The 25208-nt window shown below is 48.3% G+C and overlaps 2 protein-coding genes and 1 long non-coding RNA gene across 5 annotated transcripts; 1 reads left to right on the top strand and 2 right to left on the bottom strand.

Moving 5' to 3' along the window:
- Positions 1-961: 961 nt before the first annotated feature.
- LOC135255896 (uncharacterized) lies at positions 962-2014 on the bottom strand. Its single transcript, XR_010330308.1, has 2 exons — positions 1386-2014; positions 962-1350 (listed from the first exon to the last, which is right to left on the bottom strand). It is a non-coding gene; the product is annotated as an uncharacterized LOC135255896 (long non-coding RNA).
- Positions 2015-5596: 3582 nt separating this feature from the next.
- On the bottom strand, positions 5597-12711 carry aptx (aprataxin). 2 transcript variants are annotated; one of them, XM_064337667.1, is made up of 9 exons: positions 12560-12711; positions 11968-12104; positions 11686-11732; positions 10690-11136; positions 10028-10087; positions 8901-9127; positions 7301-7404; positions 6722-6872; positions 5597-6588 (listed from the first exon to the last, which is right to left on the bottom strand). In XM_064337667.1, the coding sequence occupies exons 2-9, from the start codon at positions 12095-12097 to the stop codon at positions 6543-6545; spliced, it is 1212 nt and encodes a 403-aa protein (XP_064193737.1). In that variant the 5' UTR covers positions 12098-12104; positions 12560-12711; the 3' UTR covers positions 5597-6542. The 2 variants fall into 2 exon arrangements, with proteins under 2 accessions (XP_064193737.1, XP_064193738.1); XM_064337668.1 differs by lacking the exon at positions 12560-12711 and adding an exon at positions 12222-12549.
- A 475-nt stretch (positions 12712-13186) lies between these two features.
- On the top strand, positions 13187-24951 carry LOC135255893 (dnaJ homolog subfamily A member 1-like). 2 transcript variants are annotated; one of them, XM_064337666.1, is made up of 10 exons: positions 13273-13346; positions 13488-13540; positions 14701-14864; positions 16700-16889; positions 17058-17162; positions 17573-17794; positions 19956-20070; positions 20309-20424; positions 21086-21186; positions 23644-24951. In XM_064337666.1, exons 3-10 carry the CDS (start codon positions 14733-14735, stop codon positions 23872-23874), a joined length of 1212 nt encoding a protein of 403 aa, XP_064193736.1. In that variant the 5' UTR covers positions 13273-13346; positions 13488-13540; positions 14701-14732; the 3' UTR covers positions 23875-24951. The 2 variants fall into 2 exon arrangements, with proteins under 2 accessions (XP_064193735.1, XP_064193736.1); XM_064337665.1 differs by lacking the exon at positions 13488-13540 and having other exon boundaries at positions 13187-13346.
- The last annotated feature ends 257 nt before the right edge of the window (positions 24952-25208 follow it).

The following is a 25208-nucleotide window of genomic DNA, read 5'->3' as shown; positions in this document are numbered from 1 at the left end:
ATTTGGATGGTGTTCATATCAGCAAAACCCATTTTGAGGTTGATTAGTAGAGAGATGATTCACACTGAATTTTATTGCCAAACTCAATCCCACGGTATTGTTCACCTGTGCTGCTGACAAACAAAGATGACCTCTGATGGCCTTCAGGCATGAACACATTGAGCACACATTGCATGGAAGATTTCCAGATATAACTGGTACAATTAATCAAACTGAACACTTCTGATGTCTGGACTCTCAAGATGAAGTCTGTAAAACCGTGTTTAAGCTGACCGATGGAGGGGACTAATGAAGATATGATTATTTCTGAGGCTTTCAACATCGCTCGGGCCACCATGACCCTCCATCTTAAACAGCGCTCTCCTTCCTATACACTAAACTGCAGGGCAGGTTCTGGCCTTCCACCCAATGCATGCTGGGATACGCTCCAGTCCCCTGCGAGCCTGACTGGGAGCAGGAGTGTGGGTTAGGGACCGACTGTACGTCCCATGGATAAAGAGAGCCTTGGTTGCTGCTGCCGTCTCTTGTGTCCTGGGGCTGCCCTTCGAGCGAGACGTTGTGTTTGGGACTTGCTGTCTATGTGAGGTTGGTTTGAAAGTTTGAAGGTTAAGACAGCACAGAGGAGAAAAGGATGCCGAACTATATGGGCTCCATTGAATCTAGTCCCCCACCCCAACCCCTAGGAATTAACATTAAGTAATAATACTTGAATTACTGGGAGAGGGAGACCTCCCTGTCATCTTCGCATCTCAGGTAGCGCTGGGACCTGCCATCTCGAGGCAGTTAGTGGAGAAACAATCAACGCTCTGTATGCAAACCAATCTCCACTGCCCTCAGTGTGCATCTTTGTGGCTAATGCTCTCAACTACCGCAGCAGGATATTCAATCGTCAGCTGCTCATAAGCAAGCGTTCAATTCACTGCAGATTTATTTGTATAGGACGTCTTACAATAAACAAGCATGAAGTTCAATGCAGATTTATTCGTATAGAACGTTTTACACAGATACTACTATCAGACAAAACAAACCAACATACAGAATAGAAGAATTGGCAAACATCAAACCAGACATTCTACAACCGCCACCCACCCACCCCCCAGAAAAAAACGAAACAAAAAAAAAAAACAGCAAGTGACTTCTGATTGTGGTTATTCTACAGCAACTGAATAAACCACTCAGCACGTAGTATCTGTTGGCTCTTGTACTGCATTTCAGTTGCACAACGGAGGATGAATGCCTTTGCTTCGGCTGTGCTGATTCTCGTGCAGAATCCAAAAATATGCCCTACTGCAGCACAGCAGTTCAGAACCTGACACGAGAACATCACAGACTCTAGACATTTTTTATCTACTGATTCACATTTAATCACGGGCGTCCGTAAAAACATAGCAGCCACGGGGCTGAAGAGCCGGGCGGCAGTGTAGCACAGTGGGTAAGGAACTGGGCTTGTAACCGAAAGGTCGCAGGTTCGATTCCCGGGTAAGGACACTGCCGTTGTACCCTTGAGCAAGGTACTTAACCGGAATTGCTTCAGTATATATCCAGCTGTATAAATGGATACAATGTAAAATGCTATGTAAGTCGCTCTGGATAAGAGCGTCTGCTAGTGTGGTGTTGTGGTGCACAGCATGCTCTCGTGGGAGAGGTAACTGATCGGAATCAGTAACAGCGCATCGAAGAACTGATGGAGCGAACATGCGTGCGTTTAAAAGCGCTGTTACACTGCTCTGCCAGCAGGTGGCTGTACTCAGTCATGTGGGAGTGCTTCAGAGGTCTGAATGTTGTGTGTGTAATGAGAATAATCAGTGTGGCACGGGGCATTAAGGGTGGTGCGTCTCCACCTGCATCAGCTTTCAGATTACATGAGTTAAAACGGCATGAAACAAAGATGTTAAACTGAAATGGCGAACGAGAGAGAGAGAGAGAGACAGGAAGTGTCAAAGCCGAAGACGGTACAGAAAGATCCACTTCCTGCGTTACACCCACTGTTGCTAGGAGGAAGATCTCATTTCAACTTTGGAGAGGGGACACGGAATTGGATTTGGGGAGGCGTACAGTACAACATGATAATATTGGGGGGGGGGTGTCATGGATGGATGTTTTCCCAACGCACCATGTTGTGTTGTGTGTTTACGTTTGGCCATGGCGTTGTGTGTGTTTGAGTCGGGTGAGGGTGTTGTGTCTGTGTGTGTGTACGCCTGTGTGTGTTGTGCGTGTGTGTTACTCATAATGAAATGTTACTGGGAAACGCATTTGTTCACTCCAGATGCCGTTAAAAGGGAAACTTTGCGACGGCCTTAACGGATTTTTTCTCGTACCGAGACTCGTATCCGATCCCTCCACGGATTCCCACCGGGTTCAGCATCCCTCTCTGAAATTCAAAATCTGCCCCCCATTTTGTTCCCGACGACTCCGAGTGACGTTCCCACTGGATCTCCCCAACTCCATTTTCGGTCTTCCCGTGTTTTTGAACCGCCTGTTCTTTCTTCATCTTCTTCATCAGTTTCCTCTGCTTCAGGTAGTCCTCCATCATCTGCTGCTCCTCGTCACTGTCGCAGCTGTCTGCCGCCATCTCCTTCTGCCACAGCTCCACAGCTGCAGCAAACACGCAACGCATGAACAAACACACGGAACGCTGTCCATCGTCGCTTCCGAAAAAAATTCCCCGGATCACCGCAATGGACGTTCACAGCCTCATTGCAGTGACATAGAACTGACAGAACGTGTCATTTCCATTCAGGCGAGGTGTGTGTGGGGCAGTCCATAGTGTGGCAAACCCCCCCCCCCCCCCCAATTCCCTGCCATTACACCCTCTCTGTCTTGAACAGCGTATGAATTTACACTCACCCTTTTTTTCAGCCATTTTTACAGCCTCCTGGTTTATGACTGTCCTCCTTTCAGTCCACTAGGTCTGCTGTGTGCACTTTAGCAGCTCACAATGCACCTGTTTCAAGACAAAGGGCGCTATATAATCTCCAGAGACAGTTGTACAGACCGCACCTTCAGACTGCAACTCTTAGCACCTACACTTAAAGACCCTGTGCAAGAAAAAAGAACCTTTTTTTTTTTTACAAAAAAAAAGAGTATTGACTGAGCTACAGGATAAATAAATTATACTTTTTAAATGTATAAACAGTAAATAATAGAAATTAGAATGTTATTTATGAACAGGAGAGCTGTAAGTCTGATGGGGGAGCTCAGATGAACCACAAATATTTTTGTCTTTTAAAAGTTGTCGTCTGTTATTTATTCATTTAAAGAACGTGTACTGATACTTATCACTGCCTCAGTTTAACCTTAAACATAAAATGTAATCCCTGATTAGGCCAGTAGGTGTCACAATGAATCGGTACAGGTTGCACTTTGCACACTAACAAAAGAAGCTAAAAGACCCCCTATCCAAGCAACCTCAGTAGTTACTTTTAAACTGCTTGATGTAATTGCACTTTATAAATAATAATAATAATAAGAAGAAGAACAACAACAACGTTAAGTAAGCGCAGAAATCCTTTTAAGATGTATTTATGAAGTCCAAGGCGAGTTCCAAGTCTTGGAATAAATTAACATAGTCAAGTTCGAATTACCCATCTCCTGAAACCTATTCGTGGGTAATTAGAAACGTGGTGTGTGGCACAAATCGTAAAGCAATGCAGTGGAAATTAGCCCCGCTAAAATACTTGAACAGGAATTTTTTTTTTGCTCAAGGTCAGAGTCTGCTTAAAGATCTAAGTGTCTCGACCGGTTTTTACTCTTAGTCGGTAAACAATAATGAAACTAATAAAATATATACCGTTACCGGAAATCTATGACGACAGAGCACCGTTTGCTGTACTGTATCTGAGAGCCACTCTCCCCGTAGTAAGCAGAAAACTTACCGTGCAACGCTCTTCGCCGGATCTACTGTTCCTTCGTCTGTTAGATCACAAAATGGAGTCTGCTGTTTTTCTATCACATACGACCCCAGCCCCAAAGTTTCACTTTCTCTTTTGAGTTTTTATTTATTTATTTTAGGTTTACATGCTTTATACCTACTCGTTTGTGTGGTTTAATGCTTGAAAAAGTCTCAAATTCAGTTTTACAAGATTCAAGCCTTATACACGTGCACTTTAAAAGCACGCATAATTAGGGTGACCATATGTATTATTGGACTTTTTATAGCGACGTATATATATATCTCCCACGTCACTCCTCTGCTACGATCACTGCACTGGCTACCGGTCGCTGCCAGGATCCGGTTCCAAGCTCTGACCCTTGCCTACACTGCTGCCAACAGGACAGCCCCCATCTACTTGCAGGACATGACTCGATTCTATGTGCCTGCTCCACCACTCCGCTCTGCGGCAACAGGGCGCCTTGTAACCCATCCCACCCACCCAAAGGGATCACAGAGCTTCTCCACCCTAGCTCCCCAGTGGTGGAACGAACTCCCCATCCCTCTCCGAACCTCCCCCTCACTACCCATCTTCCGCCGTGGCCTGAAGACTCATCTCTTCAGACTATACCTAGACTAACCACCACCACGCTGTATATTATAATCTCCCCCCCCCCCCCCCCCCCCACTTGTTACATGTTGCCCCATCCCAGCACTTCTTGGTAATTTGTATTTGTCCTAACACTGTAGCTTATTCTTCTGCCTAGTTGGCTTTGCAGAGGTTAAGTCTGAATAGCGTTCACTGTGTGAACTAAACTGTGTTCTTGGCTAGAAATAGCTGTACAAAATAAGTATTGTATCTTACTGTGTTTAGCAGTTGTCTATGACTATGAAATGCACTTTTTGTACGTCGCTTTGGATAAAAGCGTCTGCCAAATAAATGTAATGTAATGTAATATATATACATACACTTTTATGTATTATTATTTATATTGATCTAATATTTTTTCCAAGATTTACAAGTTCAAACTGATGACACCTGACTAATCAAACACGTGAAGCCATTTGTCCAAAACTTTAGGGTGCTCTGAAATGGGGTGGCTATGTATTAAAAAGTGCTGTCATTTATACATGGAGAAATAGGAATGTATATTTAAAACAACGCTTTAATAATAGCTGAGAGTCTGCACTTTAAGTGAATTGTTGATTACAAATCTAAAATTGTTGAGTACAGAGCCAAATCAAGAAAAAATTATCTTTTCCCAAAAATTAGGAAGGGCACATTATATATAATTTATTATATATATACAATATATTGGCTGGTGAGTGTATATATATATATAGTATATATACTGTATATATATACTGTATACAGATCTTATAGATGCTTGCTTATTTGGTCAAACAAATCTTATAGTTCAGAATCACAACATAAACACTGACATTGTTACATCCTGAATTTTTTTTTTTTGCCCATCAATGAACATTGCAAAAAAAAAATAAAAAGGTTCCATAATTTAAAAAAAAAAAAAAAAAATCTTACTGTACAGTGCCCTCTACCACCATGCACACCCTCCACCCTCTACCACCATGCACACACATGCCTGTTATGGTAGCCACATGACAGTAAACAGTACTCTCTCCGTGGGTCTGCTTTTGTTACTTCCTGTAGGCTGGACTTTCCCAGAACAAAATGGAGAATGGAGACCGAGTCAACTTCCTCCAGTTAAATAAGAAGGGGGGGGGACTTCCTGCACACAGTGCACAAGGGAGTATGGAGACAGATATCTGCATTAGTTTGTGTGGATTTATAACACACAACAAAGTCTTTAATTCTGTCTAAGACTGAAACCTTGTACATTTGTTCCCAAATGCTTTGTCCCTGGTTCAAAGTTGCACTTCACACTGAAGACACCTTTCCAAGATCACCATAATTCCACTTTTTCGTTGAGAAAATGTACTTTTCTGTGAGACTGCCTTAATTGCAGCTAAAGTTCTCTGTGATTACAGGAGAAAAGTCTGATTAAAATGGCAAATGGTTTCATAAACGTCACTGGTTAACTGTCACTTTTAACTGTCACTAACTGTAACTTTAACTGTTCATGTAGGCCCACCAAAACATCTTTCACCAGGAACTTTGTTTTACAGTCGAAGCCCAGACCTGCTTCGCTTCAGCAGTTTGCCATGCAATATGTCCATTTAGACAAAAAATAATTTTATTAATGACAGCACCTTTTAAGAAATGGTCCGACTGAAGTCTGTAAAGTTTCCACTGTAGATACTAACACACGTCTTTAAAAGGGAAGTGTCGCCCCCTGTCTGTCATTCTATGAATGAAACAAAAAATAAACTTGAGCCGTAATTTTTTTGGAAACTTTTAATTGTACAGCGGGGGGGCGGCGGGGGGGTGAAAATTCCCTGAATCACTCCTATGGAAGGCTACTGTGTGGAACGCTGCTGTAGTTCTACAGTGATATTCCTGTTCCCTCTGCCTGTCTTTCCCATGAGGCACGGCAGCAGTGCTTCTAGTCACCCAGGGAGGCACAGAGGGAGGGAGAGAGATATTGTGGGAGGGAGAGAGAGAGGGAGAGAGGCAGAGGGAGAGGGAGGGAAATCTGTGACCCATTGCTCAGCAGCACCCCCTGTGGCCAAGGCAGCAAAAGCAGCACATTCACATCCTCAGGTGACTGGCGGTGTCTGCGAGATTAACTGCTGGACTGTAGAGAGAGGAAGGAGCAGCTCATCTTCCCCAGTGTCAGAGGAGAGGGAACCACACCAAAAAAACGTTGCGGTCTTCTTCTGGAACATTCCTGCTCTCTGTCTCCCCCTGAAGGCGCACTCCCGCCTCACCTGGGCAGGTGGGTCTTCAGGTGCTCCTTCAGCTGCGGCATGGTGGCGAGCTCTCTGTGGCACGCGTGGCACCGCAGAGGCAGTTTGAGCAGCTCGCCCGCCCCCTCCTGCACCGTCACGCGCCCGTCCCGCTCCAGCATCGCCACCACGTCTGCGAGAGAGAGCACACACACCCCAGGCACACGGGACCGTCAGCTCGTCTACAACATCAGAACGCATAAAGAGAACAGGCCATTCAGCCCATCTAGAACATAAGAGCATAAGAACACACAATGAGGAGAACAGGCCATTCAGCCCATCTAGAACATAAGAGCATAAGAATACACAATGAGGAGAACAGGCCATTCAGCCCATCTAGAACATAAGAGCATAAGAATACACAATGAGGAGAACAGGCCATTCAGCCCATCTAGAACATAAGAGCATAAGAACACACAATGAGGAGAACAGGCCATTCAGCCCATCTAGAACATAAGGGCATAAGAACACACAATGAGGAGAACAGGTCATTCAAAATGGACGACAAGTTAAGATTAATGGTCGAGCCACCCCAGGTAAAAGTAGCCATTTTTTTTTTACCTTGAGAATCAATAAAGTAGTCAGTTGTGAAGGAATTCCAGTGTTTCTTGTTTTTCAGGCAAGGAGAGTCAAAGTCCTGACTAATCACATGTAGGTGTACGTGGCTGGGGCAACACAGAAAGCAGGCACGTTTAACATTAAAGCCATTCAGCAGTCAAGTCCAGAGCATGTCACACAGCTTATACTCATTACGTAATATATGCATGTACTGAAAAAAAAATTCAGGATCAGTACCTGGGGCAGCCCATGAGGAATCAAACCGGTGAGCTTGGAGTCACAAGCCCATATTCTTACACCCTGAACATCATGCTCCACCCCCACCCAGTGATACACTATATGACCACATGTATCTGGACACCCCTTGGTCTGGGGCTGTTGATCACAGCTCGGGCTGCTAAATAAGAGCCCGACCTCACTGATGCTCTTCTGGCTGAACGGCAGCAGATCCCTACAGCAGTGCTCCAGCGTCCAGCATAAAGCCTTCCCAGAAGAGCGGAGGTTGTTATAGCAACAAAGGGTGGCCCAACTCCTTATTAATGCCCGTTATTTTGGATGAAATGTTGGATGTCAGGCGTCCACGTACACTACACGGCCCAAAGTATTTCACAGGTAAACTAAAGCAAAACTAATCAGATGGCATACAGTTTATGGTTGCAGTTACACTGCACTGTACAGCTTAATCCAAGCTTTTTATTTTGAGATTTTCCCGACAGACTCGAGTAAATCGGTGGTATTCGGCCCTGCGTATAATTGCTTTTGGTTTGAACCGGAATTGCAATCCTGGAATTTTAGCAAGCCGTCATTTTTCTTAACCACGTGCTTTTCGTGTTGAGAGGAATTATTTACCAATTTAAGCCACTTTTGTCAGAAAAAGCTATGCATGCCGGGAAGCTCACGCTGTGCTTGTTGTGCTATATTGCAAACAACTGGATACAAAGGGGGTTACAGAATTATTTAACTTATCGAGTTAAAGACTGAGGTGAATCAACAGGCTCCTAATTAGTGAAGGTGTGGACAAACAGGCCACTAAAACTGACCATTTGGTAGATCATCAACAATTGAAAGACAGAGCAAATGACAATGAGGCAAACCTGCATTGTGTTATTAAGTTCAAGGAAAAAATATTTATGAAAGAACTTAAACAAATGTGTTCAGCAATGTAATGAGGAGCCAGTTGATTCCCCTAAGTCCCAAATTTGACTGGTTAAAATTTTTTGTAATCACTTTTTATGTAGCCTAGTTGTTTGAAATATAGCACAATGAGAACATGGGACTTTGGCATGGATGGCTTTAAGAGGTTTACGAGGGAAAATAATAATGACAACAAACACGAAAAGCACAATAATTAAGAAAAATTAAGTCATGCTCGATCAATTCCGAAGAGCAACAGCGACACCTGCAGGTGGCTCCATGTTACTGTACCAGCCAGATCATTAACACCATATTTAATCAATGAATGTATTTATCCACTCATCTGTTAATGCACTTCGTATGCATCCATTTATAAATTCACACACAATTAATTAAACCCTCCCCTCACTCATTAATCTGCATGCATGCATTCACTCATTCACACGCATGCATGCATTCACTCGTTCACCTCATGCTGGGGATGGCGTGGTAGCCCATGCGGAAGCGCAGGGACTGCGCGTCTCTGCACTGCTGCACCATGCGCTCTCCCACGCGCTGCATGTGCCGCAGCAGGCCGCAGTGCGCCCCCTGCAGGGCTTTCAGGCTGGAGATGGACTCCCACGGGAGAACCAGCCAATGGTAGCGCGCCTTTGGGTACTTGTCCTTAATGACCACCACCTGCTCGTCCTTGTACACCTGGAAACACAAAGGGCCCTCCTCAGCACACGAGGGAAGAGTCCAGACTGCACACACTAACACACACACACACACACACGCACAAACATGCGCACGCACACACACGCATGCACAAACATGCGCACGCACACACACACTCACACGCATGCACACACACACACGCACAAACATGCGCACGCACACACACGCATGCACAAACATGTGCACGCACACACACACTCACACACACGCACAAACATGCGCACGCGCACACACACACTCACACACATGCACAAACATGCGCACGCACACACACACTCACACACACGCACAAACATGCACACACTCACACGCAAACATACGCGCACACACCCACGCACTTACATACACACAGACACGCACGCATGCACACACACACGATCACACACACACGCACTCACACTCACTGTCCCTAGTGGACAACCTAGTCCAAGGAAACCTACAAACCTTCAGATTTTTTTTTTGCATTTATTCAGCAGTTTTTTTAAGGAAGTAATTTAGATATAGCACCTTGAACATACAGTGCAGTGCAGGGAAACAAACCAGCAACTTTCCAGGTACAGCTGCAGCCTGCCAGCCACTGGCCCCCACTGCTAGCTTCAGTCAGGACTTCTACTGCAGAGTGAGTCTGAGCAGTTTCTCTACCAGAGGGTGTGCAGTTATCTCTGTCTCTCTTTCTCTATCTCACTCACTCAATCACTCTCTTTCTTTCTCTCTCACTCTCTCACTCACTCACTCACTCACTCACTCACTCACTCACTCACTCACTCACTCACTCACTCACACACTCACTCACTCACTCTCAGTTTCTCACACACTCATTCTCGCTCGCTCGCATGAACACACACACACCACTTAGAGGGACAAAGCAGGCCCAGTCACCTGCATTGTGGGGTCCTGCATGCTGGCCTTCAGGCCTTGGCTCCAGTGTCCACCCGTCTCCTGTGAAGAACAGGCAGCTCTGGGACTCTCCGCACAAACCCAGTGCAGCTTTACACCGACTCCACAGCCATAACGCAATTCAGCTTCACATTTTCAGCTCAAAGCACACAGTGAACATGTGTGATTAACAGTCACTGACACGGCCTTACTTGAACAGCGTGAACATGTGTGTGTGTGTTCGTAGCTACGCCTCAGTATACGTACATACATTAAACAAACAGAGAAATGTAGACTGTGTTTGTTAGACATGTATAGACACATTAGCAAAAGGTAAATTCCATTCAGACAGATTAGAAAGAATTTTTTCATGCGTAGAGTCATCAATGTGTGGGATAGTCTGTCAGGTCACGTAGTAGAGGTAGAAACTCTGGGGATTTTCAAGACCTGGATATGGATACGGTGTTAGACACTATCTAGTCTGTAATCAGAGCACTAATTTACTGAGGAAAATGGCGAGTATTGTTGGGCTGAATGGCCTGTTCTCGTCATTATGTTATATTATGTTAACAAATGTTGAAAACACCCAGTGTACCAGCATACCATCCTCACTTATAAACTGTGCAGTTCTGTAAATACTACTGAAGTTCACACGAGAAGCATACTTGTGCTTGGGGCTGTGCGCTGCTGCCCACAGTCTTCTCTGGGGGGCGAGGCTGTGTCTTCTCTGGGGGGCGGGGCTGTGTCTTCTCTGGGGGGCGAGGCTGTGTCTTCTCTGGGGGGCGGGGCTGTGTCTTCTCTGGGGGGCGGGGCTGTGTTTTTGAGGGGGGCATACCCAGCGCCCCTGCGGATCTGTGCTGGCTGGGACCTTTTTCGGGACCCTCTGGCCGGGGCACCTTGTGCCCGGGGGGCCTGGCGTCGGCGTCCCGCTCCTCTGACCCAGGCGTGTGGGGTCTCTTGGAGTTGGGGTTGGGGTTGGAGGACTCCTCCCTGAACTGAACGGTATAGGGGTACAGCTGGTTGACCATGTAGAGCAGCTGCCCAGGCTTCAACCTCACCTCCTTCCCTTGTCCAACGGGGTCTGAACCCACGCTGGTGGGGTTCACACCAAGCTGTGCGACGGCAAGAGAGGAAAAAGGGTCAGTCCAGTTGGGAATCACACCTGCAACCCCTGAATTGAAAGTAAAGTTCCCTGCCCATAACAATACGCTGCCACTCAATGCCACAAAAGAGTGGTCAAGAATGGTGACATAGCCAGAAGGTTGTGGGTTTGAATACCAGTTTTGCAAACAGCACTATGAGACACACAACTCGTGTTTCAGGAAAATTATTTTTCTGCTGTTTTTCGCCACCGCAATAAAATGTCTTCCTCCATGCTTATTCACGTCAGCGTCTGCACAGGTGAAAGGGAATATGTCACAAAGCCAGAAGCATAAACTGCGAATTCAAGGTAAAGGAAGATATCTCCAAGCGATGGTGAAATGCACGCTTTGAGAAATGAGGCAGCAATGAGAATAAAAGTCAAGTTTGTAGCGTACTTAAAGTTACAAATAACAAGTGTGTCTACGCATACTCTTTCTGCTTCTCTGAACTCACCAGTCACACACCATGCAAATGTGTGTTTCAGAAGAGTCATTTGTGAGCAGTGCAGGTTTACAAACCTGTTTGACAGAGATGTATCCCCTGTTACAATCTGCCTTCAGTTGCACTGTGAGAAAATGAGAAACGGCATATATTTCAAAAACACTGTAAAAACTCATTAGCTATACATTTATCCCAACGCGATCACCAGGCATCAACCTTGACAACAAATAAATAAAGGTAAAAACCACACTCAAGCACTTAGCCTATATTGTGTTAACCGTTAATTCGCGTTATTGTATGGTGTTACACATGCAGTGGGCACTGGCATCGACCCGAAAGAAAGAAACACGGTTTTATACCTTGTTCCCTGGAGCACTTTTTGTCTTTAATTGTAGTTTCGGGTCCCCGACCCAACAGCACTGTCTGGAGATGAGGTAGGCGTATTGGTTTATGGCTTCCATCCTTCCGAACGAGCCAGCAACTAGACATTGTCTCCCTGAACACAATATTAGTCAAGTTATTAAGTAATTATCTGGTTGGTGGTGCTGGACAAAGTGGTGCTCCACGAATTTTTAGTTAATAAGTTTTACATTAGCATTAACTAGCCACCTACCGGTTAATACATCTCTAGCTGTACAGCAACAACAATACGCAGATACCAAAGTGCACAAATCGTAACATTCGCTAGAATGCGTTGCTAACTAGCAAGATATGTTAATTAACATAGCAAACAAGCTAGTAAAGTCGCTATTATGAGCGCTAACTAGCCAGCTAAAGTGAACCGCCTGTACGTCTATGTCAACAAAGAACTTCCCTACAGTACAGACTAGCGATTAGCTGAGTACCGTTGCCAGACAAAACGAAGAACGTAGACAGAAATATTCCTACCCTACAATAAAAAAATATTTTCGGTGTGCTTTTACGGAACATACTTAAAAGGTAGCTAATTACCAGAAAAATCTGAATCGCGGCGCCACGCTTTTTACTAACTATGTTCCTACAACAAGAATCGAGAAAAAAATTCATTCGCTGCACTATGGAAAGGAAAGGGGGACAAAAAGTACAAGGGAAAAATAGTCGAACTGCAGGAACCAGTACTGGAATAGTACGCCGGTAAACGCTCAGAACATATGATCGAAGACATCTGTATTTACAGTATCTATATCTGTATAGAAACAATTGTATTACTTCGGTCCCCAGAGAACTATTAAGAGTTTATTATGATTGATATATGTCTTAAAATGTTACATTTGTGAAATGAACGAATTGTGGTTAGCTAGAACAGGTGGATACTATATTAGTAATACAATACAGGGGAAATAAAAATGTGACATTTTCCCAGTGTTGATCCACGTTTAACCAAGCTTAATAATTTATCCAGGGTGATTAAACTTTACTTTATTACTTTTAAATATATTCCTGAGTTTAACTTGCAAGGTATTTTAAAAAGCCTCTCTGCCCCGACTCTGAATTAATTAGCCAAATCATTTTGTACCCAGTGTGGTAGTTTCAAGTTGACACCATCAGTTACAGTAACGATAAAGCAACCTCTAGTTTAAATAATGGGCGTGTTTGAAAGATGCACACATGCCCATGACATCATTATGCATGGGAGGAATTCGAGTGACGTCATCACCAAGGGGTGTGACGCAAAATTGGGATTCCAGTAGAAAGAGCTAGAGGAGGAAGCTTCTAGAAGTCCTTCGCGCGGGACGAGAGGAGCTTCGATTTTTGCACTGTAAGTATGATAGTTATTTTAGCTTAACTTGCTTTGACTACCTTTGATACGCACTGTTTAGGGAAGGTAAACTTCCTAGCTAAGTAACGTAAGTAATTATAAAACCGAGAAATATACGATACTTCCTTTTTCTTAATTCAGGCCATTCCTCGGCTAGAGAAAGCTTTTCACAGCTCGCTACGAAGATTACAAAGGTTAGTCAAGGTAGCCTTGGTGGCTAAGGTTAGCTGGTCGCGAATATAAGAGTGGCTTGCTACCTGTGTTGTTATGTTATATTTGTAGACTAATATAACTGATTGCGGAAAAACTATCGGGAAATATACGGCACTTGCGTTGTAACAGTGAAGTCAGTCTTTCTTGTTCTGTTGCTTAGGCAGCTAAACTTGCCTAGTTAGCATAGCTAGCCTGAGTCTGGATCAGAACTGTAGGACTGTGATTTTCCAGCTTGATAATTAACATTTCCCCGCGTTATTCATATTGTTTAACAGATTTAAATCGCGTTTCTAAATGTTCTTTACACAAGATTTGAGGGCTTTTTGCCAGGCAGCTTGGCTTAGCTGTGGTTATGTAGGAACACACACTGTATATAGAGGCGTTAGGTTAGAAGTTAATTTAAATGCGTTATTCACAAGCTAATTTAGAGCGAATACATATTTGTAATCGGTATGCCAATACTTCAAGTTTATTCAGGTTAAACATTTAGGCTAATAGCCATGTGTGTAATTTAAGTCCGTGGGTCCTGAGCGTCGTTTTCCAGCGACACCAGCAAGTCCGCGGTTACCTGGAGTCAGCTGATGTAAAGTAGAAGTGTCTTACTCAATGTGCTTTTGCAACCACACCGTCACCGTCGTGTTACACCGCGGGTCAACAGGCAAAAAAAACTATTCCATCAAATGAAACAACATCCGGTCATGTTTTCAAGGTTTACTTTGGAAAATAGAGAAACTTTTACTGTAAATCTCGTGTTGTAGTTTCTCTGTCAGCGTTTGAGGAAGCGCCCAGGAATTTGAGTATATTTTCATAACCTGTGTTATTGGCTCTTGAATGTATCAAATCTGTGAAGACAATTTGAATTCGGTCTGTGATTACAGTGAAATGTGACTGACGATCATGAAGTACAGGGTGTGATTCCAAGAAAGATTCAGAGAGAGAAAATTAAGTATTTGAATCAAAAGTGTGGACTGTTAAAATAATAAAAGTGATTTAAAAAAGGCTCAGAACCTACATGAAGGGGGCTTCCCTCTAAATATATATTTTTTAGGATCCTTAAACCATTTCCTTCAAATATGCCCATGTCAAGGGCCTGTAGGAGAAACTGACACGTTGGTTTTAAAAAGGAGCTCCTTGCCTGCAGGGCACTTTGCGTGCGTGTGTGTGGAGACAGCCATGGTGAAGGAGACTGGGTTCTACGACATGCTGGGCGTCAGGCCCAACGCCAGCGCGGACGAGCTGAAGAAGGCCTACAGGAAGCTGGCCCTCAAGTACCACCCGGACAAGAACCCCACAGAGGGGGAAAAGGTGGGTCCTGCCTCCGTCCCAAATCGCGCACTATTTAGTACACAAGTACATAGTGCATAGTATGTCCGAAACCATAGTATATATGAAATGGCGTGGGAAAAATACCCGGATGTCATACTACATCCCGTGAAATATCATAGTATGGGAACACTGGATGCTACATTGGCATAAGTATCCCACAATGCATTGCGATAGTTCACAATCCAAGCAACCAGCTGGACATCAATAGTGGCAAAGGACCATTAAGTCAGAGGCAAAAAAGTGGGAACAAGGTAAACGTATTACCTTTAATTACGCTAAGCAGAGAGAGTATGGATTTGCATTTTAAATCTTTCTCCGCTTGCCTTGCACAGTCTCATCAAGTAGCGAGTTGGCTCCTCCCAGATTAAATCTGTCACAAACATTAGTGGCTTTGTTAAATGAGAAAGGGTTACAGGCTCACATTTACTTAAGGGATCATATGTATTTAAGTTGTGCCCGTAGGTGACACTCACGTGTCATCAACAGGTCTATAAGCGTCATCAACAGACAAAGTGCTTAAAGGCTGTGGCATTTTTCTATGACAACGCAGTATGTCTGAAAAGCCTTTGTACTTTTTACTGACATACAAAGGTCGCAGAATGACAGCATACATATATAGTATGTAGTACGTAGCATGCGATTTCAGATACAGCCTCTGTGTGCAGGGTGCTTTGTCTGTGGGCGACCTTTGACCCGCTGGCTAATCGCTCATGCCTGGATTATCCAGTGACAACTGCACAACTGCAACCGTGGTGAAAATTTGAAAAGGGGCAGGAAAGCTCGAAGTCAAAGCTGAGTAGAGTTAGCATACCCTGGCTATCGTGTCAGAGCTGAGTAGATTTAGCATATCCTGGCCAGCGTGTCAGAGCTGAGTAGAGTTAGCATAGCTTGGCTTGCGTGTCAAAGCTGAGTAGAGTTAGCATATCCTGTCCAGTGTGTCAGAGCTGAGTAGAGTTAGCATATCCTGTCCAGTGTGTCAGAGCTGAGTAGAGTTAGCATATCCTGTCCAGCGTGCCACAGAGTGTAAATACGAGTGGTACTGGGAAGGCACCTTTGTGTTCGGCGTGTAGGGTGCTGCCATGTCTCCAGCAAACCATGTTTGCGTTGTGGCGCTGGAGCTGGGACACGTGCAGTTTTATCTGCAGCAGGTGCACAAGTTCACCGCGTCCTTTCCAACCAGTCAGGTGTCCTGCCTGCCTGGGCCAAGTGTGTGTGTGTGTGGGCGCGTGTGTGTGTGTGTGTGTGTGTGTGTGTGTGGGCGCGTGTGTGTGTGTGTGGGCGCGTGTGTGTGTGTGTGTGGGCGCGTGTGGGGGTGTGTGTGTGTGTGTGTGTGTGGGCTGTGGGCGTGTATGTATGCGCGTGTGTGTGCGCGTGTGTGTGTGTGGGTAATCCAAAAGAAACCGTTCTGGGGCTGAGGCCCAGTATAACACACTGGGCTTTTTTTATGGCCGCTGTGCTGTAGCTGCTGGGTTGTACAGTAATGTATTTCAGAAGAGGGAAGTGGTCACATGACCTGAGCTGTGCTACTTGGGCTGTGCCTGGCCAGGGTGAAGCCCTGCTGCTTGTGCAGTGTGGTCATGTGACCAGGGTGAAGCCCTGCTGCTCGTGCAGTGTGGTCACGTGACCGGGGTGATGCCCTGCTGCTTGTGTTCGAACGCTCGGTCAGTGGGTGAAAAGAAAAAATATTGTACGGATGTGACCATAAGCGGCCCATAATCTGGCTTTGCTAATTTTTATAGCGCCCCCTGTGGGTGCGTCACTGCGTCGCTGTGCTGGGGTTAAAATGGCGTCCTCTGTGTGTTCCGTCTGCGCAGTTCAAGCAGATCTCGCAGGCCTACGAGGTCCTGTCCGACCCACAGAAGAGAGAGGTGTACGACCGCGGCGGGGAGAAGGCCATTAAAGAGGGAGGGGCCGGAGGGGGGGGCGGCGGCGTCTTCGGCTCCCCCATGGACATCTTCGACATGTTTTTTGGGGGAGGGGGCCGAATGCACAGGGAGAGGAGAGGTAAGAAACGCCTGTGCCCCAGTGGAATACGCACAGTTTTCAGAAAGGCCTGTGTCAGTAGAACATGCGCAGTGTTTCCCTGACTGCGGTGGAACGGCTGTGTCCTCCTGACTGTGCGGTGGAGCGCCTGTGTCCTGACTGTGCTGTCGCACACCTGTGGTCCTGCAGGTAAGAACGTGGTCCACCAGCTGAGCGTGTCCCTGGAGGACCTGTATAATGGAGCCACCAGGAAGCTGGCCGTGCAGAAGAACGTCATCTGTGACAGGTGTCAAGGTGAGCTCCGCCCCGGGGAATTCACGCCTGAGAAGTGCGCAGGTGTGTGTGTGAGTGTGTGTCTGTGTACGTGTGAGTGCGTGTGTGAGTGAGTGTGTGTGTGTGTGAGAGAGTGTGTGTGTGTGTACTGTGTGAGTGTGTGTCTGTGACTGTGTGTGTGTGTGTGAGAGAGTGTGTGTGTGAGTGTGTGTGTGTGTGTACTGTGTGAGTGTGTGTGTGTGTACGTGTGAGTGCGTGTGTGAGTGAGTGTGTGTGTGTGTGTGTGTGTGAGAGAGAGTGTGTGTGTGAGTGTGTGTGCGTGTGTGACTGTGTGTGTGTGTGTGAGTGTGTTTGTGTGTGTGTGTGTGCGTGAGTGTGTGAGAGTGTGTGTGTGTGAGTGTGTGTGTGTAACGGTGTATCTGTGCCCGCAGGGCGGGGGGGCAGGAAGGGCGTGGTGGAGCCCTGTCCCTCCTGCAGGGGCAGTGGGATGCAGGTGCGGCTGCAGCAGTTGGGGCCGGGGCTGGTGCAGCAGGTCTCCTGCATCTGCAGCGGCTGCCAGGGCCAGGGCATCAGCCAGCGGGACCGCTGCAAGGGCTGCGCCGGGCGCAAGGTCACCCGCCACAAAAGCATCCTGGAGGTGCACATCGACAAGGGTGAGCGCGCACGCACACGCACACACACGCACATCCCTCACACGCACACACACGCACATCCCTCACACGCTCACACACGCACATCCCTCACACGCACACACACACACACACACACATCCCTCACACGCACACACACACACACACACATCCCTCACACGCCACACACACACATCCTCACATGCACATCGACAAGGTGAGCCGCGCCACACACACGCACGCACGCACGCACGCACACATCCCTCACACGCACACACACACACACACACATCCCTCACACGCACACACACACACACACACACATCCCTCACACGCACACACACACACATCCCTCACATGCACATCGACAAGGGTGAGCACGCACACACACACACACACGCACGCACGCACGCACACATCCCTCACACGCACATTGACAAGGGTGAGCGCGCACGCACACACGCACACACACGCATGCACACATCCCTCACACGCACATCGACAAGGGTGAGCACTCACCCAATCACACATGCACACACGCTCACCCAAACTCACACACGCTCACACACACACTCTGGGATGTAAAAAAAATCCTCATTAATCAGAGAGCACTTTTTTTTCAGACCATAAATGTCTCTGGTGGCCACTACAGTTGGGTTTATTGCTGAATATTCGCTCCCGCTATCAGCTGTGAGAGTAATGTGTTTGTGGTGTGTGTGGTGTGTGACATACATAAATCCCTTCATCTCTGGTTGAGACCGTGATAATAATCAAAGTCTCCTTCCTGACCTCCCTGCGTCCTGAAAATATGTGTAGGTTGTGTGAAGCAGGACAAAACCCCCAGCAGGGTTGGGTCAGAAATCCCACAATGCACTGCTTCCATTCTCTTGTGTGGGTGGAGAGCCAGCGGTTCCTGACGGGGATGCGCAGGCAGGGGGTTTGTTTTAAAAGCTGCTCGCTCTGTTTGTGTAGTGACGCAGGGGGCACTTGTGCGAGCGTAAAGGAAGATGAGTTGAGTAACGTGTTGACACTGGACGACCTTTCACCCTGTCTGCGCCGATAGCGGCCCCAAGCCCGCTGCCCGTGGACGAGAACGCTAGCGCGACAGCGCAGTGAGCGCTCAGGTAAAGGGGCAGGAGGCTCCGCAGCGAGGGACTTTCACTTCCCCTGAGGCTGTCAGCAGGGAAAAGAGCACAGCTAGCGTGTGCTAGCGTAGCGCGAATAAGCAGCAGCGTCCTGATTGGCTGGGCAGAAAAACTCAGGATAATTAAATGGGCAGGTGATTCCGTTTTATTTATGTAGCACATTAGTTGTCAAACTTTTCAATTCAGGGACATAAAAAAAGCAGGGGTGGCGAACTTGAGCTCTGGGGGGCCGCAGTGTCTGCAGCTTTAACTCCAGTCCTGGAGGGCCGCAGTGTCTGCAGGTTTAACTCCAGTCCTAGAGGGCCGCAGTATCTGCAGCTTTAACTCCAGTCCCGGAGGGGGCGCAGTGTCTGCAGGTCTAACTCCAGTCCCAGAGGGCCGCAGTGTCTGCAGGTTTAACTCCAGTCCTGGAGGGCCGCAGTGTCTGCAGGTTTAACTCCAGTCCTGGAGGGCCGCAGTGTCTGCAGGTTTAACTCCAGTCCTGGAGGGCCGCAGTGCCTGCAGGTTTAACTCCAGTCCTGGAGGGCCACAGTGTCTGCAGGTTTAACTAGCCACCTTTGTCAGTAATAACTGCTGAGCATGTTCATGGCATTTGTTTTCATGCGTTTCTGAAAGTTCTCACCCAACACTGCGGTAGAAGTTCCCACAGATGTGCTGCTGCACTTCTCCTTGACCTTCCTGTCCAGTTTGTCTTAAACTAGCTATTATTTTACTTGTCTTGTTGGAAAAAATTTTCACCTGTTTATTCAGACAACATTTAATTTCAGTCACTAACCTATGAATTTTATTATGAGGTTATGAGAACAGAAGTTACACTGCTTACATTTCACTGAAAACGGAGTACTGGAACTTTTGAGCGGTCGAGTATGTAGTGTTATTATGAGCTGATTTTTGGGGTGAAGTTGCAGTGCCCCCTGGAGGGGGAGGGAAGGGTGCTCCTGCTGTCCTCCTCCAGGTTTGGGGGTGTCCTGCACGTGGGCGTGTCCCGCGGGGAAGGGTGGAGGTCAGCGGACTCACAGGCCCTCTTCTCTCATCTTTAGGAATGAGGGACGGGCAGAAGATCGTTTTCCACGGAGAGGGAGACCAGGAGCCGGGCCTGGAGCCCGGTGACATCATCATCGTCCTGGACCAGAAGGCGCACCCGGTGTACACCAGGTACACACGCCTCTGTCTGTGCTCGCCTCTGATTGGTCCAGGGACATCCTATGTGATGTGTCTTGGCCAATCGTAGATGGCCTTTTTATAGCGCAGTGCTCTCCGACCCTGGTTCTGCCTTTTCCAGGACCAGGCTAACTGAGCCCTGCTGCAGTGTAATGAGATGGCCAGGTGGGGGCACTGTGGTCACTATAAACAGCCTGTTCATTATTGATGAATCATTTTCCTCCCCCCGTAGAGAGGGACAGGACCTGATCATGAACATGAAGGTGCAGCTGGTGGAGGCTCTCTGTGGGTTCCGGAAGCCCCTTCTGACCTTGGATAACAGGACGCTCCTCATCACCTCCCACCCAGGTACGAGCGCTCCCCCTCTCCTGCACCTCCCTCAGGGGCCCCTCCTGGGGTACACTCACTCCTGCGCCTCCCTTTGGTACTCCTCCAGGGGTAAACGCGCATTTAAGACACTACGGCCACATGCTGGTCTTATCTGGAAACGTGAAGTTTCAAGGAATCGTGTCAAAAAAACCGGAGATGTACAATTGGACAAAAAGCAGGATTTTGTCCTGAATATTGCTGGGGGATAAAATGTAGCTTTAAATGTTCAGGAACGGGTGGAAGTTGTGCAGGTGTCTGGAGGGTTAAAGTGTTTGAGGGGAAGTGTAGGTGCAGGTCTGTCTGTAAGTCACATGGAGGTGTGGTGTAGGTGCAGGTCTGTCTGTAAGTCACATGGAGGTGTGGTGTAGGTGCAGGTCTGTAAGTCACATGGAGGTGTGGTGTAGGTGCAGGTCTGTAAGTCACATGGAGGTGTGGTGTAGGTGCAGGTCTGCAAGTCACATGGAGGTGTGGTGTAGGTGCAGGTCTGTAAGTCACATGTGGGTAAATAAGTGATTGCTGGCCTGTGAGCTGAAGGAAGGCTGCTGTGGGCAGGTGGGAGTTTGTGGGCTGGATTGTGAACAAATATTAAACTGCTCCTGCACAACTATGTGTGTTCATGTGTTCTCTGATCCCTGCACAGGAGAACTGATCAGACCAGGTGACAGGAAGTGTGTTCTGAACGAGGGAATGCCCACGTATCGCCGGCCGTTCGAGAAGGGGCGCCTCATCATCCTCTTCTCTGTGAGTGAGGCGCACCTGCTAACAGCATTCTAGAACACTCACAGTCCTGGGTGAACAGCATTCTAGAACACTCACAGCCCTGGGCGAACAGCATTCTAGAACACTCACAGCCCTGGGCGAACAGCGTTCTAGAACACTCACAGCCCTGGGCGAAGTGCGGAGCGTTCTAGAACACTCACGCCCTGGCGAACAGGTTCTAGAACACTCACAGCCCGGTGACAGGTTGCGAACAGCGTTTAGAACACTCACAGCCCTGGGCGAACAGCGTTCTAGAACACTCACAGCCCTGGGCGAACAGCGTTCTAGAACACTCACAGCCCTGGGTGAACAGCATTCTAGAACACTCACAGCCCTGGGCGAACAGCATTCTAGAACACTCACAGCCCTGGGCGAACAGCGTTCTAGAACACTCACAGCCCTGGGCGAACAGCGTTCTAGAACACTCACAGCCCTGGGCGAACAGCGTTCTAGAACACTCACAGCCCTGGGTGAACAGCATTCTAGAACACTCACAGCCCTGGGTGAACAGCATTCTAGAACACTCACAGCCCTGGGTGAACAGCATTCTAGAACACTCACAGCCCTGGGTGAACAGCATTCTAGACCACTCACAGCCGTGGGTGAACAGCATTCTAGACCACTCACAGCCGTGGGTGAACAGCATTCTAGAACACTCACAGCCCTGGGTGAACAGCATTCTAGACCACTCACAGCCCTGGGTGAACAGCATTCTAGACCACTCACAGCCCTGGGCGAACAGCATTCTAGACCACTCACAGCCCTGGGGAACAGCATTCTAGATCACTCACAGCCCTGGGTGAACAGCATTCTAGACCACTCACAGCCCTGGGCGAACAGCATTCTAGAACACTAACAGCCCTGTGGGAACAGCATTCTAGACCACTCACAGCCCTGGGGGAACAGCATTCTAGAACACTCACAGCCCTGGGTGAACAGCATTCTAGACCACTCACAGCCCTGGGGGAACAGCATTCTAGAACACTCACAGCCCTGGGGGAACAGCATTCTAGAACACTCACAGCCCTGGGTGAACAGCATTCTAGACCACTCACAGCCCTGGGTGAACAGCATTCTAGACCACTCACAGCCCTGGGCGAACAGCATTCTAGAACACTCACAGCCCTGGGGGAACAGCATTCTAGACCACTCACAGCCCTGGGGAACAGCATTCTAGACCACTCACAGCCCTGGGTGAACAGCATTCTAGACCACTCACAGCCCTGGGTGAACAGCATTCTAGACCACTCACAGCCCTGGGGAAACAGCATTCTAGACCACTCACAGCCCTGGGGGAACAGCATTCTAGACCACTCACAGCCCTGGGTGAACCGCATTCTAGAACACTCACAGCCCTGGGTGAACAGCATTCTAGAACACTCACAGCCCTGGGTGAACAGCATTCTAGACCACTCACAGCCGTGGGTGAACAGCATTCTAGACCACTCACAGCCGTGGGTGAACAGCATTCTAGAACACTCACAGCCCTGGGTGAACAGCATTCTAGACCACTCACAGCCCTGGGTGAACAGCATTCTAGACCACTCACAGCCCTGGGTGAACAGCATTCTAGACCACTCACAGCCCTGGGCGAACAGCATTCTAGACCACTCACAGCCCTGGGGGAACAGCATTCTAGATCACTCACAGCCCTGGGTGAACAGCATTCTAGACCACTCACAGCCCTGGGCGAACAGCATTCTAGAACACTAACAGCCCTGTGGGAACAGCATTCTAGACCACTCACAGCCCTGGGGGAACAGCATTCTAGAACACTCACAGCCCTGGGTGAACAGCATTCTAGACCACTCACAGCCCTGGGGGAACAGCATTCTAGAACACTCACAGCCCTGGGGGAACAGCATTCTAGAACACTCACAGCCCTGGGTGAACAGCATTCTAGACCACTCACAGCCCTGGGCGAACAGCATTCTAGAACACTCACAGCCCTGGGGGAACAGCATTCTAGACCACTCACAGCCCTGGGGGAACAGCATTCTAGACCACTCACAGCCCTGGGGGAACAGCATTCTAGACCACTCACAGCCCTGGGTGAACAGCATTCTAGACCACTCACAGCCCTGGGGGAACAGCATTCTAGACCACTCACAGCCCTGGGGGAACAGCATTCTAGACCACTCACAGCCCTGGGTGAACAGCATTCTAGAACACATACGGATCTAGGCTAACGGCATTCTAGACCACTCACAGCCCTGGGCGAACAGCATTCTAGAACATTCTCAGCCAACAAATTCAACAGAAAAATTTCTTTAAAGGCATTACAGATGCTCAGTTCATTTAGATCAGCGATGAAGCCAAACTCCAGTCTAACCCCCCAGAGGTACTTGGGGCCTGTAACTGCACGCTGCGTGTGTGATCAGGAGAGGTGTTCCGTGTCTGAGTTCCGTGTTGCCGTGCGCTGGGCGGTTCTGCACGCAGGTGCTGTTTCCACGGGAGAACTTCCTGCCGCTGCCCCGGCTGAAGGAGCTGGAGAACTTCTTCCCGCGAGCGGTGGAGTCCGACGACTCGGACAGCATGGAGGACGACCTCTACATCTACGCCGACCTGGAGGACTTCGACCCCGCCCGCGAACGCGACCGCCGCCGCTTCTACGACCTGGAGGATGAGGACTACCGCGCGGGCGGGGGGGTGCAGTGCCACACCTCCTAGAGCCACCCCCCTGCCCGCCAGCCCCTCCCATGTCCCTGCACCCGCCCACTCTGGAGACATCCCCCCCCCCTCTGCTACAGCAGAGAAGGACCTGTAACAAAATACTAAAAATTAACCTTATAAAGGGGGGGGGGGGGTGAGAGGGACCCTCACAGGCTCCACCCCTCTGCCTTGCTTTGATTGGGTGAATGAGTAGCACCCTGAAATACAGAGCTGCGTTTGGGTATGACCTCTGACCCCTGCCGCTCATAAGCGGTGAGAGTTTGACTCTGGACGGACGGGCTGGAGGTCTGAGTGAGAAGGCAGATCCAGTCCCCAGGCCCCACATTCACCCCCTCAGCAGAGAGTCAAAAACTGCAGCGTCTGTCCCTCACCGTCTCACCTGCCCCTTTTTAAACTGTGCTCTTCTGGGAACTTTGAATCACTTCTAAAATATAATTCACTATAATGCCCTCTCTCTCTCTCTCTCTCTCTCTCTCTCTCTCTCTATCTCTCTCTCTCTCTCTCTCTCTTCTCTCTCTCTCTCTCCCTCTCTCTCTCTCTCTCTCTCTCTCTCTCTCTCTCTCTCTCTCTCTCTCTCTCTCTCTCTCTCTCTCTCCTCCCCTTCCCCTCCTCCCCTCCCTCCCTCCCTCCTCCCTCCCTCCCTCAAGCCGAATCGGCAGTTACAAAATTAAGACAGAAAAAAGAGAAGAATTTTGAAAGAGAGGCGATCCCTGTTTTTACCTCACTGACTGCTCTGCTCGTTAGGAAGCCTTAACGCGCAGGTCTCTCGCTGTCTTTCGTTTCCCGCCTTTTCTCCGCGCCTGCTCTGGAGCCTGCCTTCGGAGCGCTGGGAGAGCCCGCGCGCGCCCGCGGCCCGGTTTCCGCGGTGACCGACCCCGTGTTTGTGGACGTTGGGCGTCTCCAGACTGAACTCTCTGAGCAGGTTTATTCTGGCGGTGTCGGGGGGGAGGGGGTCCTCCCCGCTGCCGCCGCCCGTGTTTGTGACGTACGCGATGTTGACCGTCTCTGCTCGGCTGTACTGGGCCTGGCATGTGTTTGTATGTATTTCTAATTAAATTTGAGTACAGAACAATACGATCGCTGGAGATGTCCTTTGTGGAAGAAGATCTGATCGAGGGTGTGAAGCCAACTCGGCGCATGAGATGAGGGGGGTTTTTTCATGTAAAAACTACATTTCCAAACCAGCACTTTGGTGGACAGATTTGGTGGACGGAGGCTGTTAACATAGCAGACAGTTATGTGTCGGTTCAGCAGATCTTCTCCTGCCTTTAAACTGTCAACTTCCGATTTGACCTGTTCAGCCTCCGACCACGACAGACTTCAGCAGACCT

This window comes from Anguilla rostrata, chromosome 5 (genome assembly GCF_018555375.3).
Source record: "Anguilla rostrata isolate EN2019 chromosome 5, ASM1855537v3, whole genome shotgun sequence".
NCBI lineage: Eukaryota > Metazoa > Chordata > Actinopteri > Anguilliformes > Anguillidae > Anguilla > Anguilla rostrata.
Note: the sequence above shows the minus strand (reverse complement) of the source record. Positions and strands in the feature narration are given on the sequence as shown.